The 27524-nt window shown below is 43.5% G+C and overlaps 2 protein-coding genes across 2 annotated transcripts in view; both read left to right on the plus strand.

Annotated features, from left to right (window-relative positions):
• The window catches only part of TERB1 (telomere repeat binding bouquet formation protein 1), a 50902-nt gene extending 28316 nt beyond the window's left edge, over positions 1-22586 (plus strand). The window contains exons 13-20 of the mRNA XM_075008787.1: positions 1098-1159; positions 3237-3329; positions 10206-10376; positions 11117-11206; positions 18270-18386; positions 18608-18720; positions 19995-20210; positions 22171-22586. Coding sequence (XP_074864888.1) covers positions 1098-1159; positions 3237-3329; positions 10206-10376; positions 11117-11206; positions 18270-18386; positions 18608-18720; positions 19995-20210; positions 22171-22197 — 889 coding nt within the window. The 3' untranslated portion in view covers positions 22198-22586. The remainder of the gene's footprint in view (positions 1-1097; positions 1160-3236; positions 3330-10205; positions 10377-11116; positions 11207-18269; positions 18387-18607; positions 18721-19994; positions 20211-22170) is intronic.
• Positions 22587-27159: 4573 nt separating this feature from the next.
• Positions 27160-27524, plus strand: part of DYNC1LI2 (dynein cytoplasmic 1 light intermediate chain 2) — a 39881-nt gene continuing 39516 nt past the window's right edge. The window contains exon 1 of the mRNA XM_075008610.1: positions 27160-27439. Coding sequence (XP_074864711.1) covers positions 27345-27439 — 95 coding nt within the window. The 5' untranslated portion in view covers positions 27160-27344. The remainder of the gene's footprint in view (positions 27440-27524) is intronic.

Below are 27524 nucleotides of genomic sequence, written 5' to 3' on the forward strand. Positions count from 1 at the left end.
TTAAAACAAATAGAGGTACAAGACAAAGAGATCCAATATCGCCAAGTATCTTCATCGCACATCTGGAGAGAGTGATGGACAAGATCAAGGAAGAGGTAGAAGGGGTATCTGTGCACGGGAAAAGAATTAAAAACTTGAGGTTCACGGATCATACCGTTATCATTGAGGAAGATTAGGAGAAGCTAGTGAAAATGGATAGGAAGATAGGGGATAGGAAGTTGATAGGAATAAGGGGATTTCAAAGTTGGTGAAGTCCTTTTGAAAAGGACCCCCGTCTGGACAAGCCGCGTGGCAGCAAAAAGCAGCAATTTCAAAGAGCTGCAGTTGGTGGCATGCTAATGTGGTGCTGAATATGCATTTCAGTGCCTCATTAGTAATCTTCGAAATGGCCATTTGCATGGCCATTTTGAAGATTTGGGCTAGTGTAGACACGGGCATTATGTTTAGAGAGTTTATCCTAATATCTAACCTGAATCACGCTGGCAGGAAATCAAGCCCATTAATTTTTTCCTACTTTTAGTAGATGCAGAGAAGTTATTGCATAGTCATGCGCTGGAATTAGGTTCTGAGGGAACTGTGGAATCTCCATCACTTGATGTTTTAAGAACAAAAAAGATACACACCTGGATGGTGCGTCAGCACAGGGGACTGCTTAGATCAGTGCTTCTTAAACTACGTTCCGTGAAACACTGGTGTTCGGTGAACAACTCAGAGGTGTGCCACGAGTGTTTGGAAAAATGATTCAAAGTTTTACCATAAGACTGTATTTTCTGTTTTTAAAACCAGATACAATGTTACTTCTTCATTGCTATGATATCTGATAAAATTACTTCATTTTGGTTTTGCTGTTTATGTTGCTGTTTGGATTTTGTGTTTTGTTTTCTTTTGTTTTATTTTGATCTGACAACAATTTTTTAAAGAAAATTTTCATAAGTGTTCCGCATACAAAGGCTATTATTGTTTGGTGTTCTTTGGTCTCAAAAAGAAACAGTGGAGTAGGTGAACTCTCAAGATCCCTTCAAGCTTTACATTTCTGTTATTTTAAATGTTGTGAAATTTGCTTTTAACTGTATTAATGTGTTTTTTGAATTTTCCAGTGAATACTGTTTTAAACAGCCAACACTGACGGTTAAAAATCTGAAACAGGCACAAGTAGCAGGTAGAAATAACTGAAGTATACTCTTCCTTTACAGATCATGTTGCATGTTATGAATTGTTACTGGATGTAAAATATGATCCATATTGTTTATCAGTTAACTTCTATATTTTACCATACAGTGTGTATCATACTGTATGTACACTCTCATTATGTGAAGTGTTACAAAATTTTAAATATTTCCCAGGGTTTGGAATTTCATATTAAATAAGTATTAAAATGAAACTGTATTTCTTTTTAGAGTCTATCTTCTAAAGGGTTTTACTCTTGGGGTTTGTTTTATAAAACAATTTCTAACGTTACTGAAGATGAGTTTAGATAATGTTTTCTGGTATGTCTGAAAATTTCATTGGGTCGAGCAGGTTGAATCTCTCTAGTCTGTCACTCTATTTGGGCAACATCCATGGTCCAGCATGATTTTAGTTAGCTGGATGTCCACTTATGGGTGTGGCCAACTTTCCTGATGGCCAGTAAACTTTGTTTACAGCCACCAGTTCTGGGTCTCAGTGTTCTGTGGTATTATTCCGCTCTAATTTACCCCTAAATGTCTTCTTAAGAACCTAGTAAGCAGTGGAAGTGTTGGTAATGCCACTAGATAAATATTGACCTCCTATGGTTCGGCAAATTCTCTGGTTCGATGGCAGTCAGCTTCTGAGGGTGCCAGACTAGAGAGGTTAAAATTTGTACAAGAATTTGTACACTGCTCTAAATATTGGATAGATAAAGGAAGCAATCATATGAAATTGCATGTAAGTATGTGTACTGTTCCATTTTTATGTCAGCGAGACTACTCATGGATTAAATTAAGCATGTTTGCATATTTAAGCATGTGTAAATGTTTGCGGGATGGGGTTTAAGGGATTAGTGTTGATCTCTGCTTCATTATAACAGTGCATTTTCATACTTCTGATCGGGTACAGCTGATCAAGTTATTATTGAATAACTTACTGATAATTTAGAGCCACAGTGTCCAATATGCTGTCTGCCACATGCGGCAAACTGTACAGTGTGATATGGTGAATGTGGCTCGTTAGAGCCTCACGTGGAATGCCCTCCACCCTTGGCGTATGCACCCCACCACTTGGTGGGACAAGTGTGGTGGCAGCAGCAGAAGTGGCTCGTGTTGTGGCATGCTCAGGGCTTACCAGCACAGCTCTCTGGGCTTGACTGGGCGGTTCAGGCATTGTGGTGTGGCTGTCTGGCTGTGCAGCTTCGGGCTTGGCTGGGTGGCTCGGGCGGTGCAGCATGGCTCTTGGGGATGGGCTGTGCTGGGCGGGTTGGGCAGTGTAGCTTTTGGGCATTGGTGGGGCTCAGGGCTGGGCTGGGTGGCTCGGCTTGGGGATAGGCTGGGTGGTTTGTGTGGCACGACATGGCTCTTGGTGCTCGGCGCAGCTTTGGGGCTCATTCCTCTGGGGCTTGCGCAGTTCTGGGCTGGGTGGCTCTGATCAGTCACTGGAGGCAGGGACTAGGGTGCCTGGCTGTGGGGCAGGGAGTAGGGTGCCTGGCTGCAGGTGGAGAGTAGGGTTCTTGGCTGTGGTGGGCAGGGGAGAGTAGGGCACCTGGTCGGGGGGGTGCTTGGCCAGTGGGGACAGGTGGGCATGTGGTGATCGGTTAAATTGGTTTTGGACACCACTGATTTAGAAAAGTAAAAATTTCTCATTTGCGTGTTTGCTTGATTGGTATCTTGGGGGGGCTAAATTGTGTTGTGTAACATCACTCTAAATTTGTAAGGACTACTATATATGTAAGGTTTTGCAGGACCAGACTCTAGATTTGAAATAAAATGCAAGCAACCTGATTTCCAACTTAATCATCAGTTTTACACGGTTACGCCAAATAAAATTGGTAAGATCAAATGGATCAGGTCCACCGCATGCAGTGATGCAATAATTACTACTGAATTCTGTGAAGTTAATCTGGATTTATACTAGAGCAATAAATTCCCATTTGACTTATATTTTATTCTTTGCTGTTGTGTAAATTAAACATCTATGTATCTTCTTGAAATCTAAAACAAAAGTGAACTTATGTACACTGAGACATTTCCATTCTAGTGAAATATATCTTTTTTCAAATTTAGAACGAGTCACATTTTGTTTGGACTCAACAGAAAAGGAAATAAGTATTCTGACTAATTCTACATCTTCTAAAATGACAGATTTAAGATGCTCAGGTAAATTATATTTATATTAGACTTTTTATTATGATACTATATCATGCCTCAACAGAAATACAGTAAATTACTTGATACATCTGATTTGACACATGAACAATTCTAATAAATCTATTGCCTTTAACCTATTTTTCTCCCTGATAATTTAGTGTAATTGTCTCTATATGCCATGGAGCAAATTCAGCAGACAGAGCAATGTACGTAAAGCCCCCACACAACAGTTAAGGTTCAAATCCCATCCCCAAACAGAAAATACAAAGGCTCAAAATAAGGCACACTTGGATGTTTTCCTGCTTTCTGGAAATGGGAGAGAACATATTCTCCCTGCTAAATATGTCTCCTGACCACGAAATCTTCACCCTGCTCTATTGCTAACCCTAAGGATGGTCTACACTAGGAGATTAGGTCAAATTTAGGTGACTTAGGTTGAATTTCTAAGGAATCAGTCCATACTATAGGGTTCATTTTGTTGTCTTTAAGGGCTCCTTCGGTCGACTTTTGTACTTCTGCTTTTCCTGAGGAGTAACACCAAGTTCGACCTTGCATAGTTGACCTTAGGGTGTTGCAGATGGAGCATTGTGAAATTCGACATTCTTGGTTTCTGGATGTGTCTCACAGTTCTCCAATGTGACCCCTCTGACCACCTCTTTCAGCTCCCCAGGGTAGTGTAGGAAACTGCCTGGGAAAATTTGAATTTGAATTTCATTTCCTGTTTGGCCAGTGTGGTGAGCGGAGCAGGCAGAACACCTCAGCAGCACATCTGAATTCCCAAGTTGCAGACGGCCCCGGAAGGAGTGTGCTGGAGATCCAGGATCTCATTGCCATTGGGCTTGGGGAGGTGACCCTCTGCTGAAAAAACTAGGAAGCAGCAAAAGAAAGGCAGATATACACCAAGATCTCACAGGGCATGGAGAAAAAAGGATACACCAGGGAGACCCAGCTGTGCTGCATGAAAATGAAGGAGCTCTGTCATATGTACCATAAAAACAAAGGAAGCAAATGGACATTCTGGGTCATTGCCACAAACATGCTGCTTCTATGAGCAGCTGTGTAGGATTCTAGGGAGTGACCTAACCACTGTCCCCAAAGAGTCTGGATACCTCTGAAGGGATTCCTGAGGAAACCTCTGGCAACTGCAAGGAGGACACGGATGAGAGAGAAGAAGTGTGATCTGTGATGGGCGCGGTACCTACACAGCCTGAGGCCCCCAGAACAGCTTGTTAATGTATCTGCTGACAGACCACCGATCCTCATTGCACATCTCCATAAAGCTCTCAACCAGGTACTCTTTAATTCTTCTCACAAGGTTTTTGTGGGGGGCCTGTTTTATTCCAGCCTCCTCAATAGGACACCTTTTCATGCCAAGCTACCAGTAAGTAATCTGGCATCATGGCATCACAGAGCAGTGCAGCATGTCAACCAGCCTTGTGCCCACATTCAGCCAGGCATCCGATCCTTATCAGTGTTTGTTATTCTAAGACTAATATCTCTCTTTACAACCTAGAGGAAACAGGGGAAGGAGCATTAAGATACTTTATGATACCACAAGCTGTTCCACAATGCCTGCACAATCCCCTTCCCTTCTCTTGGCTGCTGGATGAAGGGAAACTTTCACTGTCCCAGCCAAGCGGGGGGAACCATATAGTGAACAGCCACAGAAAAGAGAGTTTAAGCAGCTTCTCTGTGCCCAGACCACACTCCTCCCTTCCTCAGGCTGCTGGTATAATGGCAACTTTCACTGTCCCAGCCAAGGGAGTTGGGGAGAGACCGCAGGGCAATGGGGAGAGCCAGGCACACAGCCACAGAAAGGAGAGCTCAAGCTGCATTGCCATGCCTGGTCCACTCCACTCCCCTCCCCTTCCTAAGCTGCTGATGGAAACGAAACTTCCATTGTCACAGTGGAGCGGAAGGTAGAAGGGCACGGTGACTGTGAGAGACACAAAGCCCCAGCAGCACAACCACACTGCCATGCTTGCCTCCCCATCACCCTTTTTCTTCCCTGCCCTTTGGGGGAAGGGAAAGGCTCAATGCTCCAGCAAAGGGGGAGTAGAAGCATGTGGTGTCTGCTATTGCCTCAGCCCCAGCCCGCCTTCCCCATGTGCTTGCAGCATGCACAGCTGCAGAAACTGCTTTTGCAATCACAGGCTTGAAAGCATGTCCCCAGTCTGTATCTTAATATGGCCAGGAGTGAACCAAGTCAAACTGACCCTTTAAGACCTCTATGTAATATCTGCTGCACAGAGGCTGGTTAAAAGCCAAAATTTGTCCTTGCATGGAATATATCCCTATTGTCTTTTACAGAGGTTCTTTCATGAAATTCCTTTGTGTGTTGTTACGTTTACTATAGATGAGTTTATATCCTTAATTTCTGATATTCACTTATGTTTGTTGCAGTGTGCTCAACGGTGGGCTCTTTGACCACTGCTCCTCCCATTTTTCGCCCTCCAGGTGTTAGACGGGCACATCTACAGGAGGAGACAAACATGGGAAGATACGTTCATAGAGCACATGGAAGCCACCCACACAGAGAGGGCACAGTTAAATGTGTGAAGAACCACCATGCTGGGAGAGAGGCAGGCTGTTCAAGAAGAAAGGAGAGGACTAAAACAGCATAAATGGAGACCAGGGAGAAGACTGCATCTGTCTAAGTGGGTCTTTGCCCATGAAGGCTTGTGCTTCAAAGTATCTGTTAGTCTATAAGGTGCCACAGGACTTCTTGCTTTTCCAGGAGAAGATGTTGCAGCTGATGAAGCAGCAAACAGAGATCCTTCAGTGCCTGGTACAGGAGCACAGAACCCCACTGCAGCCCTTGTTGAACCACATGCCCTCCTCACCATGTTCCCTAACCTCCCCCACATTGGCACCCCAGGGACACATCTGAGGCTGACATTCCCCCACCTGTGATGGCAAAATGCCCTTGCTTACCCATCCTCCGAAGCCCCTGCCATAAACTCCTTTAATGTCCTTCTGATAAAAATGATTAAGCTCATAAAAGCAGCATCTTTATTGCTTGTTTTGCATGGTGTGGTGAGGCTTTATGGGCAAACACACATCATTCGTGGGGCCTTCTTAAGAGTAACTGACATGACTGTCACACTGCTATCTGGCCATTCATAAAGCTGTTTTTCAAAGCCTTCCTGATTAGCAGTGCCCCTCACTGTGGTTTCATTGTTGCCCTGGTGTCTGGCTGCTCATAATTAGTGGCCTAGTGATCTGCTTTGGCCTGCCAGCCTGGCATGGAATTTTCACCCTTTCTGTCACATGAATTATGCAGCACACAGAAGTCTGCCATCACAAAGGGAATGTTGCCTTTCCAGAAGTCTAAACAAGTCAGGAGACTCCTGAATTTGGCTTTTAAATGGCCAAAGCCCATTCTGTTCAGCCTGTAGTTAGACAGCTCCTTACTTTGGTCCTGTCAGCCTGTCTATGGCTTCCTGAGCCAAGAGGGCAAGGGGTAAGCTAAATCACACTTGACGTCTCCTCATTGAGAACGGTAATTTTCTGGTCTGTGAATAAAGTTCCTTTCTGCAGCTTTCTGAGCAAACCAGAGTTCCTAAAGATGCATCATGCATCTTTCCCAGCCATCTCACACTGATGTTGGTGAAATGACCCCTGAGAGCCACCAACACTTGCAATGCCATGGAGAAGTACCCCTGGTGGTTTAGGTACTCTTTGCAAAGTGGTCTAGTGTCAAAATAGGGGATGTGTGTTCCATCTATCACCCCACCACTGTTAGGGAACTCCATCACCATAAAACTATCCACTGTGTCCTGCATATTTCCCAGACTCACTCTCTTTCATAGCAGAAGAATACTGATTGCCTTGTCTGCCTGGATCACAGCAGTCCCTCCCCCTTCCCCAGCCTGCCTGCAGATTTCCCCACTCTGAACTGATTGCCCACTGACTGGTAACTGTTTGGCATTGCAAATTTCCATGCTTCTGAACTGCCAGAGCAGGTCTCATTTTTGTATTGCAGTGCTTCAGGGTGGGGGAAAGCAGTTTGCAGAGTTCCATGAAATTGGCCTTATGCACGCAGAAGTTTTATAGCCACTGATGATCATCCCATACCTGCAGAACAGTGTGGTCCCACTAGTCTGAGCTTGTTTCACAACATCAGAACCGGTCCTGCTCGGTGTACACAGCATCCAGTGCAGCCAGCATCTCCCTGTTCCTCCTCTCCAGTGTCTCACATTTGTATCTGTCCGTGTCTTCCTCCTAGTTTTTATCACTCTGACAGCTGCTTAGTCTCTGCACATACCACAGCACGATATGTGAGGTGTTCACAATATTTGCCACATTTTTAAACTGTAAGGTTCCATGCTAGCCTTGCAGTGGCATCCGCATGAATATAAAAAAGGTGTGAAAATACTTTTTGTCATTGCTTTACAAAGGGAGTGGGAGGAGACAAGTGTACTATGGGATGCTGACAACACACGCCCAGAAACACCCTTGATATATTTTTGTCCCATCAGACAGTGGGACAGAAACGCACAATGCAATGGAAAAGCAGGAACTGCGGGGTAGGTACCCACAATGCATTGCTGACAAAGTCAAAGCCGGCAACCCTAATGGGGACAAACTCCATCAACTTTATGTTTCAGTGTGGACATGCACCCTCAACATTTCAAATCGGGTGCTAGAAAATTGACCTTAACAAATGCAACCTAATTATGTAGTGTAGCTACAGCCTCAGTTTCCCCCTACTATGCACAGCCTGTCTCAGCCGTTGCTGCTTGCAACCTGCAGTTGCATGACTCATGTTTTTTGAACTCACACCCCTCCATCTTAAAGGGCCAAGCCAACACACTGGGATGTGTATGCACAGCACGACCAACACCCTGTGATAAACATGTACTTTTTTTTTAAAGTTACAACATCCAACTTGTTGTCTAATCTTGTACACACGTTTGCCTACACTGTTGTAGCATGAAGTCACAGTCATTTAATGGGAGCAGTGCAAAACTGCAATGCTCCAGAATGTGCAATGTCTGTGTCAATATGTCAAGGCTCATACCCACTCTGACACACTGAATGCGGAAATCAGGAGCCTGCAAGGGACCTTTAAAATACCACACCTCTATAGGCTTCTACTTAAAAGCTTCCGAGGTCATAGATTCCCTGGTCCTGGGAGCTTGCCTCCATCACCCAAGTGAAAAAAAAATCTTTATAACCAGAAAGACACACTTACAATGTCTCCCTGTAGAGTGATCACGCCCTTTTATCCCTCCCTTAGGAGACATCTTGAAAACAAAAGAAAGTAATTAAGCTTCAATCTAATAGCTGACCTTTCAGCCTTAGGCATAGATATACATAGATGCTCCTCTAGAACACAGGAATCAAATCAGGGCTTTAAAAAGTAATTTATTAACAAAACAAAAGATGAATATATACCCAAGAAAGTGATACAGTGTACTTGGTTGGTAGGTATTATCGAAGCAGCTAAAAACAAATGAAACAAAACAAAACAAAACAAAAAACAAACCAAGTTTTGAGCACAGAGAATTATTTCCCTGGGATTCAGTTTAGAAATTACAGTCTTCAGAGGAAAATGTATGAACCAACCTAAGAAGTCTGACACCAAACCCAAAATAAAAATAGCCTGATCACCTCTAACTAGGTATTTTCTTCTACTAACATATCTGTATGCCAGGATTATGATGTGGCCAGGATATTTACTGGACTCCTTAAACCTGTTGAGGATTAACCAGCTTGATCTCTCTCTTCTCCAGCAACTGCTTCAGTTCAAAATTATTCCCCTTCCCCTACCCATTGGCTCACTTGGCTGTCTGCCAACAGAGAATCAATTCTCTCTGGGTGTAACACTGTAGAGGCATTCATTCATGGCACATTGTTAAAAGGGTTCTAGCATATAGGCTGCTTACTGATAGTCCTGCTTTCCCACCCCATCTTCAGAGAGGTGTGGCAGGGGATCCCTTGTCTGTCTGAGGTTCCTTAAACTGTCAGTATCTCTCTCCTTTTCAAATAGGTTTAGAACAGTCTGTCTTCCCATAATGATTGCAAGCATTGGTGATAGTATTTCACAAATCCTGTGTTCAATATTAACGATGGGCAAAATACCACTGTATTAGTTGAACGTCTAGCAAATGTAACTACACAGGAGCAAACTGTATTTACATGCACATGCCCAGAATCTCATTCTTTATAGTGAGAGTGGCTCCCTCATTTGAGCCTGGTGAAGCAGTGTCTTTTTTGTTTATTCCCACAATAATTAGAGCTATCCTAATTAGTATAAACATATTTTGTGACCTAGCACCAGCCAAGCTGACTGTAATGAGCAAAACACCACTCTGTCAGCTGAATATTTAACAAAATTAGCAAAGCAGGAGCAAACTGTATTTACATAGACACACCCAGGGTTTCTCTTCCATGTGAGCAAGCTGTAATGGAAGCATTCCTTCAGGTCTTGCTTACACAAGTGTAAAAATACTTTTCAGGACTAATCTTCCTTGAGATGTGTACATGGAAAGCTAAGAATAAATTGGCATCTTTGCGGGCAAAGCTCATAGAAGTGCATGCTGGGGCTTCAGAACAACTGTTTGCTGGCTGTGTCAAGGCTGGGCATTGTAGAACATGAAAGAAGAAAATTAAAATATCAAGTGGAAAGATTGTGGCATAAGCAGGACTTATTCTGAAATTCATGCTTATGGGCATAAATAAATATCTAACAGGGATGATCTAGATGGTTCTTGATCCTGCTGTGAGGGCAGAGGACTGGACTTGATGACCTCTTGAGGTCTCTAACAGTTCTAGTATTCTATGATTCTATAAGGTCAACAACCAACTCTGAAGATATTTTTAACAAATAGATAGGGTTATACATGCTATTTCTGCAACACAGTTTTTTTCCCCCCGCAGGATGTACAGCAGTAGGACTGTCATTCAACAGCAGAAATTTTTGCAAGATCTTGCATACCTGTCCACATCAGTGTGATCGTCACAGAGCTATTCTGGAAGCTGAAGAGAGATATAAAAGGGGTCTAAGAAAATCGGTTATCTATAATAACAGTAGTTCTGAGGCTTTTAAGAGTAAATAAGAGAATTTTAATAATATATAAAAGTATAGTTTATAGGTCTTTGAATTATTGATTTGTTTTAACGGATTCTGATCTCATAATCTTATGTTGGTGTAATTCACTTAGTTTAATTGGAGTTAGTGATGAATTTATACTGGCATATACCTGAGATCATGATTACACCCCCTAATCCCTGGGAGTAAAGATTATAATGTACACCTCTCTTGTTTGTTCCTTGATAATTGTCTGCCATGCTTTTTTTGTGCTGGTACTGAGTACTGGTGCCTCAGCAGCTCCAGCCATGGGATTTGCTGCAGGGGGATGGGGTGAAGTGCCGGCTGAGTACTGGCACCTCTTTCTTTCTTTTTCTTTTTCTTTTTAAACAAAAAAAAAAGGCACTGGTTGTCTGTATATTCTTATTACAGACTTGAATGAGATTGTATGTCCTCTTAGCTAAAATTAATAAATTCCTGCCTAGGAAAGAGGAGATTATTTTTTTAAAACAAAGATCAAATAACTATGAGTGAATGGGTGTATGACAGCTCAATAAGCCCTGTCTCTTAGCAATATCACTTTCTTAGTGATGTGAGAAACTTATAACCTTGATCAAGATGGAGGGTGAGGGAAAGTACATCCTCAAATACACACAGCTTTCTACTGCAAAAAAAGAAGAGAAACTGGATTTTTAGACTAAAACAGTTTTTAATGATGGCATTTATGCTAATGATAAAATGTTTCTCCTGTGCTATCCAGAAATCCTGTTGACACCAGTTAAGAAAGGAGGATTCAATACAGAGTTGTCAACCTTCAAGAGTAGAAAAAATCCTCAGGAAAATTTCCAAAGTAAGGTGCACAGTCCTGCAACTGAGGGTTGTGCAAAAACTCTTTATTGAATAAGAAATTCTATTGCACATACACACAAGGGCATTTCTGCATTAGCCTCCAAGCCCAGATCCAGACTTGCTGTATTGAGGGTTGTGTTAATATGGTAAAACAGTATGTAAATGTTGTGTTTATGTCCTGGCTCAAGCTGGAGCTCTCCTTAACAGCCTGAGCCGCAACATAAAATGCCATCTACCCAGCTATTTTTAGCATGCTGGTATAAGCACCACTAGCACAAGTCTGTGAATCCTAGCTTGGAGTCTTGCTCCCAGGTGCTGTGTAAGACATACCATGCAAGTCTTCATTGTGAGATCTTTTGTATGGGGAATTATATTCACCTCTGTGTACTCTATTACATATAACTATGCCACTCCAATAATAATAAGACACTATCTCATTTCTGTGTAGCAGAAAACAAAGAAAGAATCATTGTAGGCATTTCTGCTTTTATCAGTCGACAAATTCATCTGGTCACCATCTCTAGAATACTTTATTTAACCTTTAGATCCCCAGAGATATTAGTTGCGTCTTATAAACTTTTCAAATATGTTTCTCCTTCATAATCGTTTTTTTTTTAAATATAACAGGACAGATTCTCCTCTCATGCCATTGTCCATGTCTACACTAAACTTTTGTTGATGCAAGTTAGGTTGACACAAAGTCACTGCAGTTAGTATTTTGCATATGTGCATGCATATTTGGCTGCTTGAGTCAGCACTGCATGTACTCACCACATATACTTGTGTAGGTGCTCAGTGTCATGCACCATTGGTAGGTTTCCCAGTGTGCAATAACTCATTTACCAATGCAATATGTGTTGGGAAATTTTGACAATGGATGGGGGAAAAATGAGGCGGGCAGGGGTGACTTGGAGCAAAGGGTCAATGTTCTGGCATGCAGCAGTCTTCATCTCATAATGTAATCTATATCCCATAATATTTGCACCTATGTATGAATCCGACAGATATCTACATCCTTCCTCACTACCCGCCATCTCTGAAGCCTGCATAACTCTGTACTATTGTCATAAGTACTACAACCACAGGATGCACAATCCTCAAATATTTGCAATGTCATAAGAAGAACCGAATCAACAGAAAATGTGGCAATTTCATAGAGTCATAGAATACTAGAGCTGGAAGTCACCTCGAGGGGCCATCGAGTCCAGCCCCCTGCCCCAATGGCAGGACCAAGTACTGTCTAAGCCATTCTTGATAGATGTCTATCTAACCTGTTCTTAAATATCTCCAGCGATGGAGATTCCACAACCTCCCTTGGCAATTTATTCCACTGTTTGACCACCCTGACAGGAACTTTTTCCTAATGTCCAACCTAAACCTCCCTTGCTGCAGTTTAAGTCCATTGCCTCTTGTTCTATCCTCAGTGGCCAAAAAGAACAAGTTTTCTCCCTCCTCCTTATGACACCCATTTAGATACCTGAAAACCGCTATCATGTCGCCCCTCAATCTTCTCTTTTCCACACTAAACAAGCCAGTTCTTTCAGCCTTTCCTCATAGGTCACATTCTCTAGACCTTTAATCATTCTTGTCGCTCTTTTCTGGACCCTCTCTAATTTCTCCACATCTTTCTTGAACTGCGGCACCCATAACTGGACACAATACTCCAGTGGAGGCCTAACCAATGCAGAGTGGAGCGGAAGAATGACTTTTCGTGTCTTGTTCACAATGCACCTGTTAATGCATCTCAGAATCATGTTTGCTTTTTTTGCAACAGCATCACACTGTTGACTCATATTTAGCTTGTGGTCCACTATAACCCCTAGATCCCTTTCTGCTGTAGTCATTCCTAGACAGTCTCTCCCCATTCTGTATGTGTGAAACTGATTATTCCTTCCCAAGTGGAGCACTTTGCATTTGTCCTAATTAAACTTCATCCTGTTTACCTCAGACCATTTCTCCAATTTGTCCAGATCATTTTGAATTTTGACCCTATCCTCCAAAGCAGCTGCAACCCCTCCCAGCTTCGTATCATCTGCAAACATAATAAGCATACTTTCTATGCCAATATCTAAATCGTTGATGAAGATATTGAACAGAACTGGTCCTAAAACAGACCCTTGCAGAACCCCACTTGTTATACTTTTCCAGCAGGATTGAGAACCATTAAGAACTACTCTCTGAGTACGGTTATCTAGCCAGTTATGCATCCACCTTATAGTAGCCTCATCTAAATTGTATTTGCCTATTTTTTTTATAAGAATATTATGTGAGACAGTATCAAATGCTTTACTAAAGTCTAGGTATACCACATCTACCGCTTCTCCCCTATCCACAAGGCTTGTTATCCTATCAAAGAAAGCTATCAGACTGGTTTGACATGATTTGTTCTTTCCAAATCCATGCTGGCTCTTCCCTATCACCTTACCACCTCCCAAGTGCTTGCAGATGATTTCTTTAATTACCTTGTCCATTATCTTTCCTGGCACAGAAGTTAAGCTGACTGGCCTGTAGTTTCCTGGGTTATTCTTATTCCCCTTTTTATAGATGGGCACTATATTTGCCCTTTTCCAGTCTTCTGGAATCTCTCCTATCTCCCTTGATTTTCCAAAGATGATGGATAAAGGCTCAGATATCTCCTCTATCAGCTCCTTAAGTATTCTAGGATGCATTTCATCAGGCCCTGGTGACTTGCAGACATCTAATTTTTCTAAGTGATTTTTAACTTGTTCTTTTTTATTTCAACTTCTAACCCTACCCCTTTCCCACTAGCATTCTCTATGTTGGGTATTCCTTCATCAGACTTCTCAGTGAAGACCGAAAAAAAGAAGTCATTGAGCATTTCTGCCATTTCCAAGTTTCCTGTTACTGTTTCTCCCTCCTCACTGAGCAATGGCCCTACCCTGTCCCTGATCTTCCTCTTGTTTCTAATATATTCATAAAAAGCCACCATGTTTCCCTTTATGCCTGTAGCTAGTTTGAGCTCATTTTGTGCCTTAGCCTTTCCAATCTTGCTCCTGCATTCTTGTGTTGTTTGCCTATATTCATCCTTTGTAATTTGTCCTCGTTTCCATTTTTTATATGATTCCTTTTTTATTTTGAGATCATGCAAGATCTCCTGGTTAAGCCAAGGCGGTCTTTTGCCATATTTTCTATCTTTCCTATGCAGCGGGATAGCTTGCTTTTGGGACCTTAATAATGTCCCTTTGAAAACCTGCCAACTCTCCTCAGCTGTTTTTCCCTCAGTTTTGCTTCCCATGGGACCTTACCTACCAGCTCTCTGAGTTTACCAAAATCTGCCCTCCTGAAATCCATTATCTCTATTTTGCTGTTTTCCCTTCTTCCCTTCCTTAGAATTGTGAACTCTATGATTTCATGATGACTTTCACCCAAGCTGCCTTCCACTTTCAAGTTTTCTACCAATTCCTCCCTATTTGTTAAAATCAAACCTAGAACAGCTTCTCCCCCGTAGCTTTTTCGACCTTTTGGAATAACAAATTATCTTCAATGCAATCCAAGAACTTACTGGATAGTCTGTGCCCTGCTATATTAGTTTCCCAACATATATCTGAATTGTTGAAGTCCCTCATCACCACCAAATCCGGGGCCCTGCATGACTTTGTTAGTTGTTTAAAAAAGCCTCATCCACCTCTTCCACCTGGGTAGGCAGACTGTAGTGGACTCCTAGCAGGACATCACCCTTGTTTTTTTACCCCTCTTAGTCTAACCCAGAGACTCTCAACACGTCCATCTCCTACGTCTATCTTCACCTCAGTCCAAGTGTGTACATTTTTAATATATAAGGCAACACCTCCCCCCTTTCTTCCCTGTCTTTCCTTCTTACGCAGGCTGTACCCTTCAATACCAACATTCCAGTCGTGTATCATCCCACCAAGTTTCCGTGATGCCAACGATGTCATAGTTGTATTTATTTATTAGCACTTCCAGTTCTTCCTGCTTATTACCCATACTTCTTGCATTTGTATATAGGCATCTAAGATATTGATTTGACCTTGCCTCCCTGTTTTGCCCTGACCCTCTTTTTACTCTAACATTGTTGCCCATGCTGCCTCCCATTTCTGACCAATCTCCCAGGTTTCCATGTTCTCCACTTACCTGTGGGCTTTGCTCCCCTGCCCCCGTTGAACCTAGTTTAAAGCGCTCCTCACTAGGGTAGTCAGTCTGTGTCCAAATACGGTCTTTCCCCTCCTCGAAAGGTGAACGCCATCTCTGCCTCGCAGTCCTTCCTGGAATAGCATCCCGTGGTTGAGGAAGCCAAAGCCTTCCTGGTGACACCATCTTCAAAGCCAGGCATTCACCTCTAGAATGTATCTGTCTCTGCCTGGGCCCCTACCACTGACAGGCAGGATTGAGGAGAATATCACCTGTGCCCCAAATTCCCTCACCCATGCCCCCAGAGCCCTCAAGTCACTCTTGACCTGCTCAGCGTCACACCTCGCAGTATCATTAGTGCCCACATGGATGAGAAGCATGGGATAGTAGTCAGAGGGCTGGATAATCCTCGACAACGCCTCCACATCTCGGATTACGGACCCCTGGCAGGCAGCATACCTCCCAAGATGAAATGTCAGGGTAACAGATGTGTGCCTCCATCCCCTGCAGAAGAGAGTCCCTGACCACCACTACTCTACGTTTCTTGGACAACAGCTTGTTCTGGACACTGCGAGAACCAACTGAAGGCTGGTGATCCTAGGGCAGCTGCAGAGATGGTGAAGCACTGCTTTTGGACCTATGAAATGAGCAACTCCTGGCAGAATGACATGGGATGATTAGTAGCTGCAAAACTTTTGGGCCATATTCCTAGACCTGTGCGCCAAGCTCACCACAACTCGTCAGTACAGGGACAACAGAATGAGAGCTGCACTGAAAACGTAGAAAAAAAAATCTCAGTGAAAAAACATACCAATAGTTAGAACCCTGCACAGTTAAAAAATGTGGATCCGCATCCAATCCTCATCTAATCAGTAATCTGTAATCCTGATTTTACTTCCATCTGTACAACAAATCTGGAGGGGGATAGGGAGTACAGACAAATAAGAAGGAGGCAGTGTTATGCAGGGAAAAGGAAGGCAGCAGGAAAGCAGGGAGTGCCGGTAAAGGCAGCAGGGACCTGGAGCTGGGGCTCTATAGGTCATTGTTCACCAGGTTGGCAGGGATGAGGGCCAGGCAGAGACACCACTGAGTCCCTCCTTCCAGGGAATTTAGGATGCAGCTTCTTGCGTCCTTTTCCTGCGAACTGTGCAGGCGCCTGCCTGGGTCTACCTTGGCTATTCACAGACACGCATGGCTCTTAGGATCAAGATAATTAACACAGTACATACACTAGCATTCAAAAACAACAAGAAGTCCTGTGGCACCTTATAGACTAACACATATTTTGGAGCATAAGCTTTCCTAGGCAAAGATGCATCTGACGAAGCTTGTCTTTGCCCATGAATGCTTATGCTCCAAAATATCTGTTAGTCTATAAGGTGCCACAGGACTTCTTGTTGTTTTTGAAGATACAGACTAACTTGGCTACCCCTCTGATAGTTGTCACCACCCTAGCATTGTGTCAACTCAGTGTATTTACCTGGATGGCACTTGGGGAGGTGGTGTTACAACGTGCCTGTAACAGGGCACTTTTATTAGTGGGGGACAAATTTAAGTGTAGATACAGGCACAACTAGGTCTACATACGGCAGCTTACATCAACTTAATTCTAGTGTATGCCAAGCTATTGGCTCTGTGGGTTTCCTCCTGATTCCCACCAATGTGAGAGGAGAATCATGCGACTTTTCTTGAAATTGACATTGACAGGTTACACAGTAAGATCAGAGAATTTTGGACAACTTTTTGTATATACGCATTCACAATTGTGGATTAATTCAAGAATATACTGGTAAGCATAAAGTCAGGTTTTTTACAGTATTTTGAAAGCACTTCTCCGGGAACAAAAGCATTGTATTGTAAATATTGCAGACAAAACAAAATATTGCAAACAAAACAGAAAAAAAGGCAAGAAAATTTAGTGGCCTTAGTAGAGAAAACTTTCAGCTTGATAACCTAGTAGACTGAAGTCTCCTAGCCATTCACAGAACTGACAAAGTGTAGGACAGCTGCAAATCGCCCTGAAACTGCCTTCCAATAATTTGCATAAACCTGACATGTACCAACAACTTTCAGAAAGAGAGGGGAGTTTAATTCAGGACTCGTTCATTCATTCATTCTTTAGCCTCTTTGCCTTTATTAGTTACTGCTGCCATTTGTGATAAGGGGAGTCTTGGTGTGATGTATACATCTGCACTAAGAATTGGATTGAAACTCACAGCTGCATATCTCGGCCTCTAAATGCAGTTCCATAATCTCTGTAATAAATTTCAATCTACTGGTTGTGGATCAGTATATCACTTTACCCTATAAAATATGAGAACTCTTTTAAGAAAATTAATGAGGGATTCTCATTTAAAATGAAGTGGTTGTGGTATCTTAGACACAGCACCCATCAACCAAATCCATACAGTGCTAAAATTCGGCTAGTGCCTGACACCGTTTTGTATAACTAATGACCACAGTTTAAAAATAGTCTGAAGTTATGCTGCAAACTCCATATTAAAGCTGCTAGATAAGTGCCTTGACATTCCAACTTACTGTGCTTGCAGCAGTACCCATTGAAGTCAATGAGCACTCAGTGCTATTGAAAATTACTTACTTAGGAACCCTGACTTTAGCTCTTACTTTTGAAAATCTTGGGCTTATATTAGTGTCAAAATTAACAAATTACTGGTATTTGTTTACTAGCTAATTGGTTCATTTCTTCTCCAGATTTCAAAATTGATTATTAATTTTTCCAGCAAGATTGGACTGCCAATTAAACCTTTTCCAAAATACTGTTTATTTTCAACTCATCAGCCCATTTAGACTGATATGACATGGGATCTGGAAGGCAAAAGTTCCCTGCCAAGCACATTTTCCAGTCCAGCACAATTAAATGAATAATACAGCTGCGAAGATGGTCTTCTCTTTAATTTTGATTCCTAAATCATTATTTTTTTGTGCTTTAAAAGATATTCGTTTGACTCCTATGAAGAAAACCCAAAGTAGAATTTCAGATATAGGTGACAACCTCAACAAAAATATTAATTTGCAAGAAAAATACAACTTAATGCCTACATGTAGAAAAGGTGAGTATTACCGCTATAGCTAATGCATTAATGACATTGCTGTAGCCTTCATTTTGGAGAAAAGTTAAGTTTACATTAATTGGTTATTAAAATTTATAAAGTAACTAACATTAACACTTTTGTTAGAAGAATTGCTGCTTTACAATTACCACATTCAGTTCTATCATAGATTTTAGTTAATTTAAATTAACAAACAGATGGCCTTATTCACAACTCCATAGCTTTCCAAACAGATCAAGACACATGTTTGAAGAAACAAACAGTCAAAGAGACATACAAGATAGAATATCAAGGCTTGAATGAGAATAATAAATATTCATTTGATGAAGATGAGGTAAGTAAGAGGAGACCAGATAGTACGTTCACATGTTTGCATAAAATCCAAATAAAGTCAGTAGCTGTGTGGGTGTTTTTTTGTTTTTTTTTAAGTTGAAACCTAGTATAAATAGGGGCACTCCATTGATTCTCAGTGCAATTCGTGCACTTCTGCTAGAGATGTATTTACTACTAATTGTTTTAAGGCCCTCACATTCCTTTAGCCACCTTTGCATCTCCCCTTTTGCCCAGTGCCTAGTCCCTACGGCCATAGAGTTAAGGTGGAGGGCTGAAACAGGTAGGTGTTTGAGTCTGGGTGGGGCAGCTGAGGATTGGCTACTGCCTCGGTTAAGGTCATGCCAGATGAGTCAGTGTGGATCAGAGCTGAAAGGGTGAGATAGGGCAGCAACAGCTGCTTTTTATCAAGCTCTTCTGAAATTGCTTCCTTGCCACAGTTTCTCCCCCCTGCCTCTGGCTTCATTAATAGGCCATGAGGGACAGACCTGAAGGAGGTTAGGTCTCTCTGAGAGACACCACGCATGCCCTGGCAATTCTACTGTCAGGACAGCAGTTTAGGAGTGTTATGAAATGCGCCAAACATGAAACCAGGTGCTTTGTTCTCACTTCCATATCCCCTCTATTGGAAAATTGCAGTATTGGGCTAATTTATCAATTACTTTCCCAGGCTCCTTTTTGTCTGACCGGGAGAAACTGCCCTCCACACCTGAGCCATTAGGGATATGTTGACTTTCTATCTAGACAGGAACAAATCCTTTAAGTCCCTTCCCAAACTGCCTCCTGATCCACTGAGCTCCACTTCTCTGAGGCTTCCAGCTGCCCACAGAGAATCAGCAGGCTGGGAGGCAGTAACAGAGTGTCACATGGTGAGCAGAGGGAGGGAGGCTGAATGGAAGCAATTGCCTGTGGCTGCGGCTGTGGCTGCCACTGCCGATACTTCTGCCTGCCCTCTGACCCAGGTAACCACTGGTCAGGCTGGTCGGGGAAGGGGGTGGCTCAGGGTGGGGGTGGTTTGAGGAAGAGGCTCCCTGGGGCTCCATACCTAGGGCACTGGCGGGGGAGGTTGTCATGGGCCCTGTCCACCTCCCCGCCCCCTTTGGGATGACCCCGACAGGATAAATAACCTCTCCTTCTGTTATTCAGAAGACATCTATAATATCAAATCTAGTGTTTAAAAATATGTAAAATGGTTTTCTTAATGACATATTATGTTTTCCACTTCAATGCTATGTACATTTACATAATTTTTAAATAAGTCAAAATAAATGCTTACAGCACTCTGAAAGCCTTTCACTGGACACACATACAAGCGCTTTGAAAAAGAGTAAGCGAAGAATCCGAAAAGATTTTACAAAAGAAGAAGTAAACTATCTATTGAGTGGTGTAAGGAAAATGGGCAATCACTGGAATTCAATTTTGTGGTCCTACCCATTTCAGAAAGGACGGACAAATGTTGATCTTGCTAAAAAATACCACAAGTTACAGACTCATGTAAGGGAAATTTTCTACTAGTCTCTTTATGCTAAAGTTAAAAACTGATTTGAATTGTAACCTCTGATTGTATTTTCAGTTTTGCTGTAAAAAGACGAAAATGTGAGATTTTTGTGCTGTGTCTTTGAGGCACATCACAGAAGTTGCAGCCCAGAAGGGGAAAGGGCTAATATGATTGTAATCCACCATTTTTTGTCCCCCTGTTCTGGCTCTGGTAACTAACACTGCGGTAGTAGGCAGCCTTATGTGGAGCTGCCTGTTGCTCGCTGTGGCTATGTCTACACAGCAGCCCTATTTCAAAATAAGCTATTCCAGAAAAGCTATTCTGAAATAGCTATTTTGATCTAGGGCTGCTACACAACACAAATGTATTTTGAAATAGCACTTAGCTGTTTCAGAATATGTAGTCTTCACACATAGGCTACATCTACACATGCCCCTCCCTTTCGGGAAGAAGGGTGCTTTCAAAATCAGGCTTTCCTTTTGAAGGACCCTCATCTACAAGACAAGTTTGCAATTCGAAAGCAGCACTTTCAATGCTCTGGGTGGCCGTTATTATGCAAATGGAGTGCTGAATATTCATATCAATGTCTTATTAGCATTTTCAACCCACTTCATTTACATGCCCATTCCAAAAGCCTTAGTTTTTATTTCAAAATAGGTGCTAAGACAGGGAATAGCAATTATTTCTAAATAGCATGTGTGTAGTGTAGATGACGGCAAAGTTATTTGAAAACAACAGTTGTTATCTTGAAATAACTTAGCTGTGTGGCCATTGCCTGTGTCTGTCTTCTCTCAGCTCTGTGCTGGGAGAGAAGACATATAGTACTTGTAGAATGCTTTTGAGCAGGAGTCAGCGACCTTTCCAAGGCAGAGTGCTGAAATTTGACCTTTTCACCACTATGCATAGTCAGAGTGCTGGTGATACTTCTTCCAGTCACTAATAGTACCACTTACAAAAGCTTTATTCATAAATAAATTAAGAGGCACAACTTTACCATTTAGGTAGTGGTTGGTAGCATGGCTTTGAGCAAGTTTCTGGCTGTATGGGGAAGGAGAGATGGGGCTCAGCTTCCCCCTCACGTGCTGATGAAAATCAGCTTGTGTGACACTCTTGGCACACGTGCTGGGGGTTGCTTACCCCTGCCTTTGACCCATTCCAGCTTTATTTATTCGGAATATAAGGGTTAAAATGGGTGAGGCTCTCATCTGAGATCCCTAGGATAGCCCAACGTTAACTAAGAACTGGCAGCCAGGAATTCCAATTTTTGCCCTGACAATGACTTGTTTGGCCTGGAGCAAGTTTCATTATGGCCGTTTCTACACATGCTATTTCATTCGAAAGTGATATGCTAATAAATGACCTGAAATATGCTAAAGAGGCATGGATGCAAATTGCCCGTGCCTCATTAGCATAGGATCACGTGATTTGGAGTCCAGAAGATGTTCTTTTGGACTCCAAAACACCGTTTAGAAGCGTGGCCCCCAGGGGTTCTTCCAGAAGGAAGTCCTTCTTCTGGAGGCCCCTTCTTCCCAAAAATTTTCAGGAAGAAGGGGCCTCCGGAAGCAGCATGTTCTTCCAGAAGACACCCTGGGGGCCGCACTTCTAAACAGCGTTTTGGAGTCTGGAAGAACGTCTTCCGGACTCCAAACCACGTGACCTTATGTTAATGAGGTGTGGGGAATCTGTATCTGTGCCTCATTAGCATATTTCGGGCCATTTGTAGAAACGGCCTATGTGTGTATCCATTTTCTCTATCTGTAAAATGAAGATATTTATACGTTACACAGCGTTATGAAGAACTATGATTAATTTTCTAATACACATAGCATGTTTTGAACAACTATCAATTATTTTTCTTTACTGTGTTCTGGAATGTTTATTAGATGTTCTAGCACAATTTAGTGTATGAAAATACCAGATTGTTTTGACAGTTGCTTTTTTTTTTACATTTTACAGAAGAATGAAAATAAAGAAGATCTATAACATCCTTCTGAAGTATTTTGTATTTTGCTAAAGAAATTGGAAGTTTAAATGACAGAATTAGAGTGTAAATGAGTTAAGTAGTGTTAGTATGCACTTTCCAGGCTTCACCTGAGATATTTTTATTGTGAAGTATATAGGGCTAGACTCTTATCTTGTTCAGTGCCAGTATTCATGTACAGAAAGTTTTGTTCTACAGACTTAAGTTAAATTTATTTTCATTGGTATTTTCAGAATGATAATGCATGTTCCTTAAATAAAATGTATACCAGTAAAATGAAAATGCTTTGATTTCATTAGAGGCACACCCAACCCCCCAAACAAAACTATCTGCAGGCAATGTTTACCATGACCTTCCACTGTTTAATTGTAATATTTGTACTTGCTTTAAATATCTCACTTGCTAAAACTGTATTGCAGATCATATTTTCCTCTTTGATATTTGTACAAAATGTTAGCATTTATGCCACATTTTGATACATTTAAAATATTTTTCTTGGCTCTTTCTTATATTGTTGCTCTTTTCCATTCTACCCTCCCCTGAGATGGAACAAGAGGACATCATTATATGTATGATATAGACATTTCTGCCTTTATCTCAATTATATGCCACATTTAAAGATGTTTTGCAACTGGGTTTAATACTCTGACATGCACAAGTTAGTTTAAAATGCTTAAGTTTGATTTTTATCACAAGCTAGTCCTACTTTGTATGGGTACAGACCTAATACAGAAAGCTGCTAAAGTTGAAGGAACCAAATTATATACGCCAGTGATGGGCAATGACTGGGATTCCTTTATTTCAGTGGGCAGCAAAATTGTTATAACCAAGACAGTCTTCTGAGATAGATATCAGAGAGGTAGCCGTGTTAGTCTATAGCTTCAAGAACAATAAGAAGTCTTGTGGCACCTTATAGATTAACAGATATTTTGGAGCATAAGCTTTTGTGGGCAAAGACTCATGCATCTGATGAAGCGGGTCTTTGCCCACGAAAGCTTATGCTCCAAAATATGTTAGTCTATAAGGTGCCACAAGACTTCTTGTTGTTCTGCAATAGGACAGGTTTACTGACTGCACTTGCATACCTAGAACTTGCAGGATATGGCAACTGAACTGTAGCAGTGCTTTGATTGGATGCAGAAGGAACGCCCAGCTCTTACAGTCATATAAGTCTATAAGGTGCCATGGGACTTCTTGTTGTTTTTGGAGATACAGACAAACATGGCTACTCCTCTGATACAGTTATTCCTGTGTACAATCAAAATGCGCCACATTTTGAGCCCTTGCATTATGTAAGTGTCATTTTAGTAACATGGGTAGAACAAAATTACACAGCTGGAAACCAGTGGAATCACAGAATTGTGCACATGGAAAACAGTAAATAAAATATCTTGTGGGCCCACATATATAACCCGTTGGGCTTCAATTTGCCCACTACTGATATACACCTGTAACAGAATGAATAGGAAAGCAGAATGTAGCCATTTATTTTTTCAGAACATATGCAGCCCAGGATAGACCTACTGCTCCTGGAACCTGGAAGTGCATCGTCCTGAGTCAACATGTGCAGTGGGCACACAGGGTCACATGTTCCCTTTCCAGATTTCTACCAGGGTTCATATAGAATGTGGCCAGCAGCAGCCTTTCAGCACAGTGTAGGAGGAAAGGCATGGGAACTGCTTCCAGTTGCTGGGGTGAGAAATGCAATGGGATGACCTGGGCCAGGTCTTTGCAGAGTGCTTCTCTTTCCTTTATTCACACCCTCCTCCCCATGTGGCTGAAAGCAACTTGTCCCTTCTGGCCCACACAGGGTTGAAAGGCAGCTAACACCTCCAGGCAGCTGCTGGCCATTGACACAACCCAGCTACTTCCTGTTTTGCAGATATAACACCAGTAGGATATATTATGCCTCAGTGTCCAGGAAGCCTGACTGCCGGGGCTTCTGCAAACACACCCAGGGAAGTGGTTCAGGAGAGGCGTATGCCTGGACAATGGAGCAGTTGCACACTCCCTGATTGCATGACCCAGTGTAGGGGAGAGGCATGGGAGAAGAGGGTACTGCTGTGGAACAGGTTGAAAATTGCTTACCTTGCTGTCCATACCCAGAGCTCAGTGAAGGGCAGAGAAACTTCCACAGGCCAGTGCTCTGCAGGGCTTTGGCACATGCAGGGCTTGGCTCCTCCAGGCCAGATGGTCTTAGGATTTTCCATGGCACTGGCCCACCAAAGGCAGTGGTAAAGGAAGGAACCTGCTGGCCAGGCTGTTGGTGAACTGAACACTCTGACCTGGGGCTGGTTCTCAGTACACTGCTGGGAGTGGGATGCCCTGCTGGGGGATATGGAGGAGCAGTGGTGATGGGGATGGGGAGTGAGAAGAGGCAAAGCAAAGAGAGAAGTGAGAGGGGAAGCATATAAAGGGCTGAGGTATGGGCAGCAGAGGCAACACAACTGTCTGCCACCTGGCACCTGCCTGCACTCACCAGCCACCACAGATTGCAGACAGTGCCGCCCAGAAAAGGGATGGATGGTGGGGCTCTGCTGGTCAAGAGCTAGCACACAGCAGGGACTACACTGACATATAGTAGTCCTCTATGCAGGGCATCTTGCCTCACCATGAGCCCTTTGCCTCCTCTGCTCACCTCTGGTGGTCAGGCAGCTGGTGAACAGAGAACCACTTCGCAGCAGGACCCACCCATTCGGGCAGTGAGAGACAGAATATATGGGACAGTTTGCTCTTTTTACAGAAAAAGTCAGGACACCTGCAGGGGGGCTTAAATATAGGAGATATGGTCATCTTAGGCCCAACACCCTTCATGTCACCCTCCTGAGTTCATTGATGGCTGATCAGCCTGATTCTGGAGCCAGAGATCTTATAACAGAAGAGAAAGGTGTTGGCAACTGTTGGAGGGGCATGGGGCAGCTTTTGATGCTATTTTCTTCTTCTCTACCTCTCTGCACTGCTGTGGGACCCCTCAAATTGTGCCACCCCCTCATGGGGACAGTATTGGACAAGGTTCTCCCAAGTGTCAAGGCCAATGCTGTACTTTTTCATGTGTGCCTTTGGTATGTCCTTATATCACTTCCGCTAGCCCTCAGCACTCCTTTGTCTTTCCTCCAACTCAAAAAATAGAATCTGTTTTGGGAGGCATTGATCAGACGTCTGAGCCACATGACTAGTCCAACGAAGTTGTTGATGAATGATAATGGCTTTGATATTAGTCATGTTGACTCTTCCAGGATGCTAGTGTTTGTGCACCTATCCTCCCAAGAGATATTTGGAATTCTCCTGATGCAGTGTTGATGATATGGTTCAAGTACCTTCAAATGATACTTGTATATTGTCCAGGTTTCACATGTGTACTGTAGCGCTGGAACAACCACTTCATCTTGGGATATGTGTCCTGGTTCTCAAAGATGCTTTGTCTCAGGCAGGCAAAAGTGCAGCTTGCACAGCTCAGACAATGTTGGATTTCCTCATCAATGTTGACTTAATTTGGAGAGATGACTTCCAAAGTATGGGAAGTACTCCATATTTTCCAGCAGTTCTCCATTTGACTTCATGAGATTGTCCTGTCAGCAAGGTTTGGTGGAGCACCTTGGTCTTTTGGATGTCCAGTGTGTGGCCAGGATTCTTGTATGCTTCAGCAAAGGTACCTGAGATAGTCTGAAGGGCTGTGAGGAAAAGAGCAGCAACCATGTTGTCATCCATGTACTGGAGTTCCATGAGCGAGGAGTCATGAAGCTCTTCCTTTTAGCCTTCAGTCTCCTGAGACTGCAAAGCTTCCCATTCATTCTATAGTCAATCTTAACGCCATCTGGAAGCTTGCCGTCAATGAGATGAAGGATCATGGCAATGAAAATGCAGAACTGTGATGGGGCAATGACGCAGCTTTGTTTGACTCCCATTTTGACTTCAAAGAGGTCATTTTGGGATCTGTAGTTGCTCAATAGTGTGGCAATCGTTGTGATGCACCCCCAAGATGTTAATTAATTTTTTGGGGAAGCTGATCTTTGAGAGGATGGTCCACAGGACGCTATGATTGACTGAGTTGAATGCTTTGGTCAGGTTGATGAAACTCATGTACGAAGCTTGGTCTTAGTCACAGTATTTTTCTTTCAGTTGCCAGGCGGTGAAGATCATGTCTGCTGTTCCTTGGAATGGTTGGAAGCCACACTGGGATTCTGGGAGAATTTAAGGCTGCTAGCATGTCTACATTGGAGCACCCACAGGGACACACAGCTATAAGAACCTTCATTGCTGCACAAAGTGAGTCACTTCTTCCTCACCCAGCAGCTGAGTGCAAGGATGGGGAGAGAAAAAGCAAAACTCTTCCTCTGAGCCTCATTTCTCTTCAGTAAGTGGCAGTCATCAGGCATGTTGATGGGGAGGTGGGGAATGGGAGGATGGCAAAGTGGGCAATTGCCTTGCGGCCTGACAATTCAAAGGCTGAGTCAGCCTGTTTGGCCATAAATGGCCTCTCCCCACCCGTATTCACCAGCAACTACCGGGACAAGGAAAATCCTGGAAACCACTAAGTCCTCCCACCACCTTCCTAAGCAACACAGCAGTACCCCGGTAAGGAGCGCTTAAAAAAAAGAGATGGATGTCTCAGAATCCCACTGCTTTGTTTTCAGACTTGGCCGCCTCTTGTCTGACAGCTCTGCGGAGGCAGAGAGCGCTGATCCCTGCATGCACTAGGGAGCGCTGATCCTAGCGGACACTTTGGGCCCCACGGATGCTTGGGGGCACTGATCCCTACAGACACTGTGAACCCGGTGACCGCTAGGGGACGCTGATCCTCGGGCATGTTGCGAGTCCCACAGACACTTGGGACTCTGAGCCCTGCGGACACTGTGAACCCTATTGACGCTAGGGGGCGCTGAGCCCTGCAGACATTGGGCGGTGGCTCCTCCCAGACGCGGGCCCATAGCTGCCTGTGGCACTGCCCGACTGCAGCGGCGCGCAGTCGAGGGCGGTCCCCGCTGGCCTCGCCCAGAGGACTCTGCTGGGCTGCGGAGCATCGCGGAAGGTTTGTGCCAGGAGCGGACGTGGCTTGTCCCCGGTGGGAGGCGGCGCCTGGTCGGCTCAGTCGGGCGGGTCCTCGGCCGGCTCGGTGAGGTCACTCTTTGTGGTGGCGGCTGTTGGCAAGATGGCGCCCGTGCTGGTGGAGAAGAAGTTGCTGGGGCCGGAGGCGGCCGGGCCCGCCGAGCTGCCCAGCGAGGAGGAGGAAGGGCAGAACCTGTGGTGAGCCGGGTCGGGGACAGGCGGCGGTTTCCCCGGGGGCTCGGGCGGGCTGGGGCCGGCTCCTGTCCCGGGGCAGCAGCGGCCG

This window comes from Carettochelys insculpta, chromosome 14, assembly GCF_033958435.1.
Source record: "Carettochelys insculpta isolate YL-2023 chromosome 14, ASM3395843v1, whole genome shotgun sequence".
NCBI lineage: Eukaryota > Metazoa > Chordata > Testudines > Carettochelyidae > Carettochelys > Carettochelys insculpta.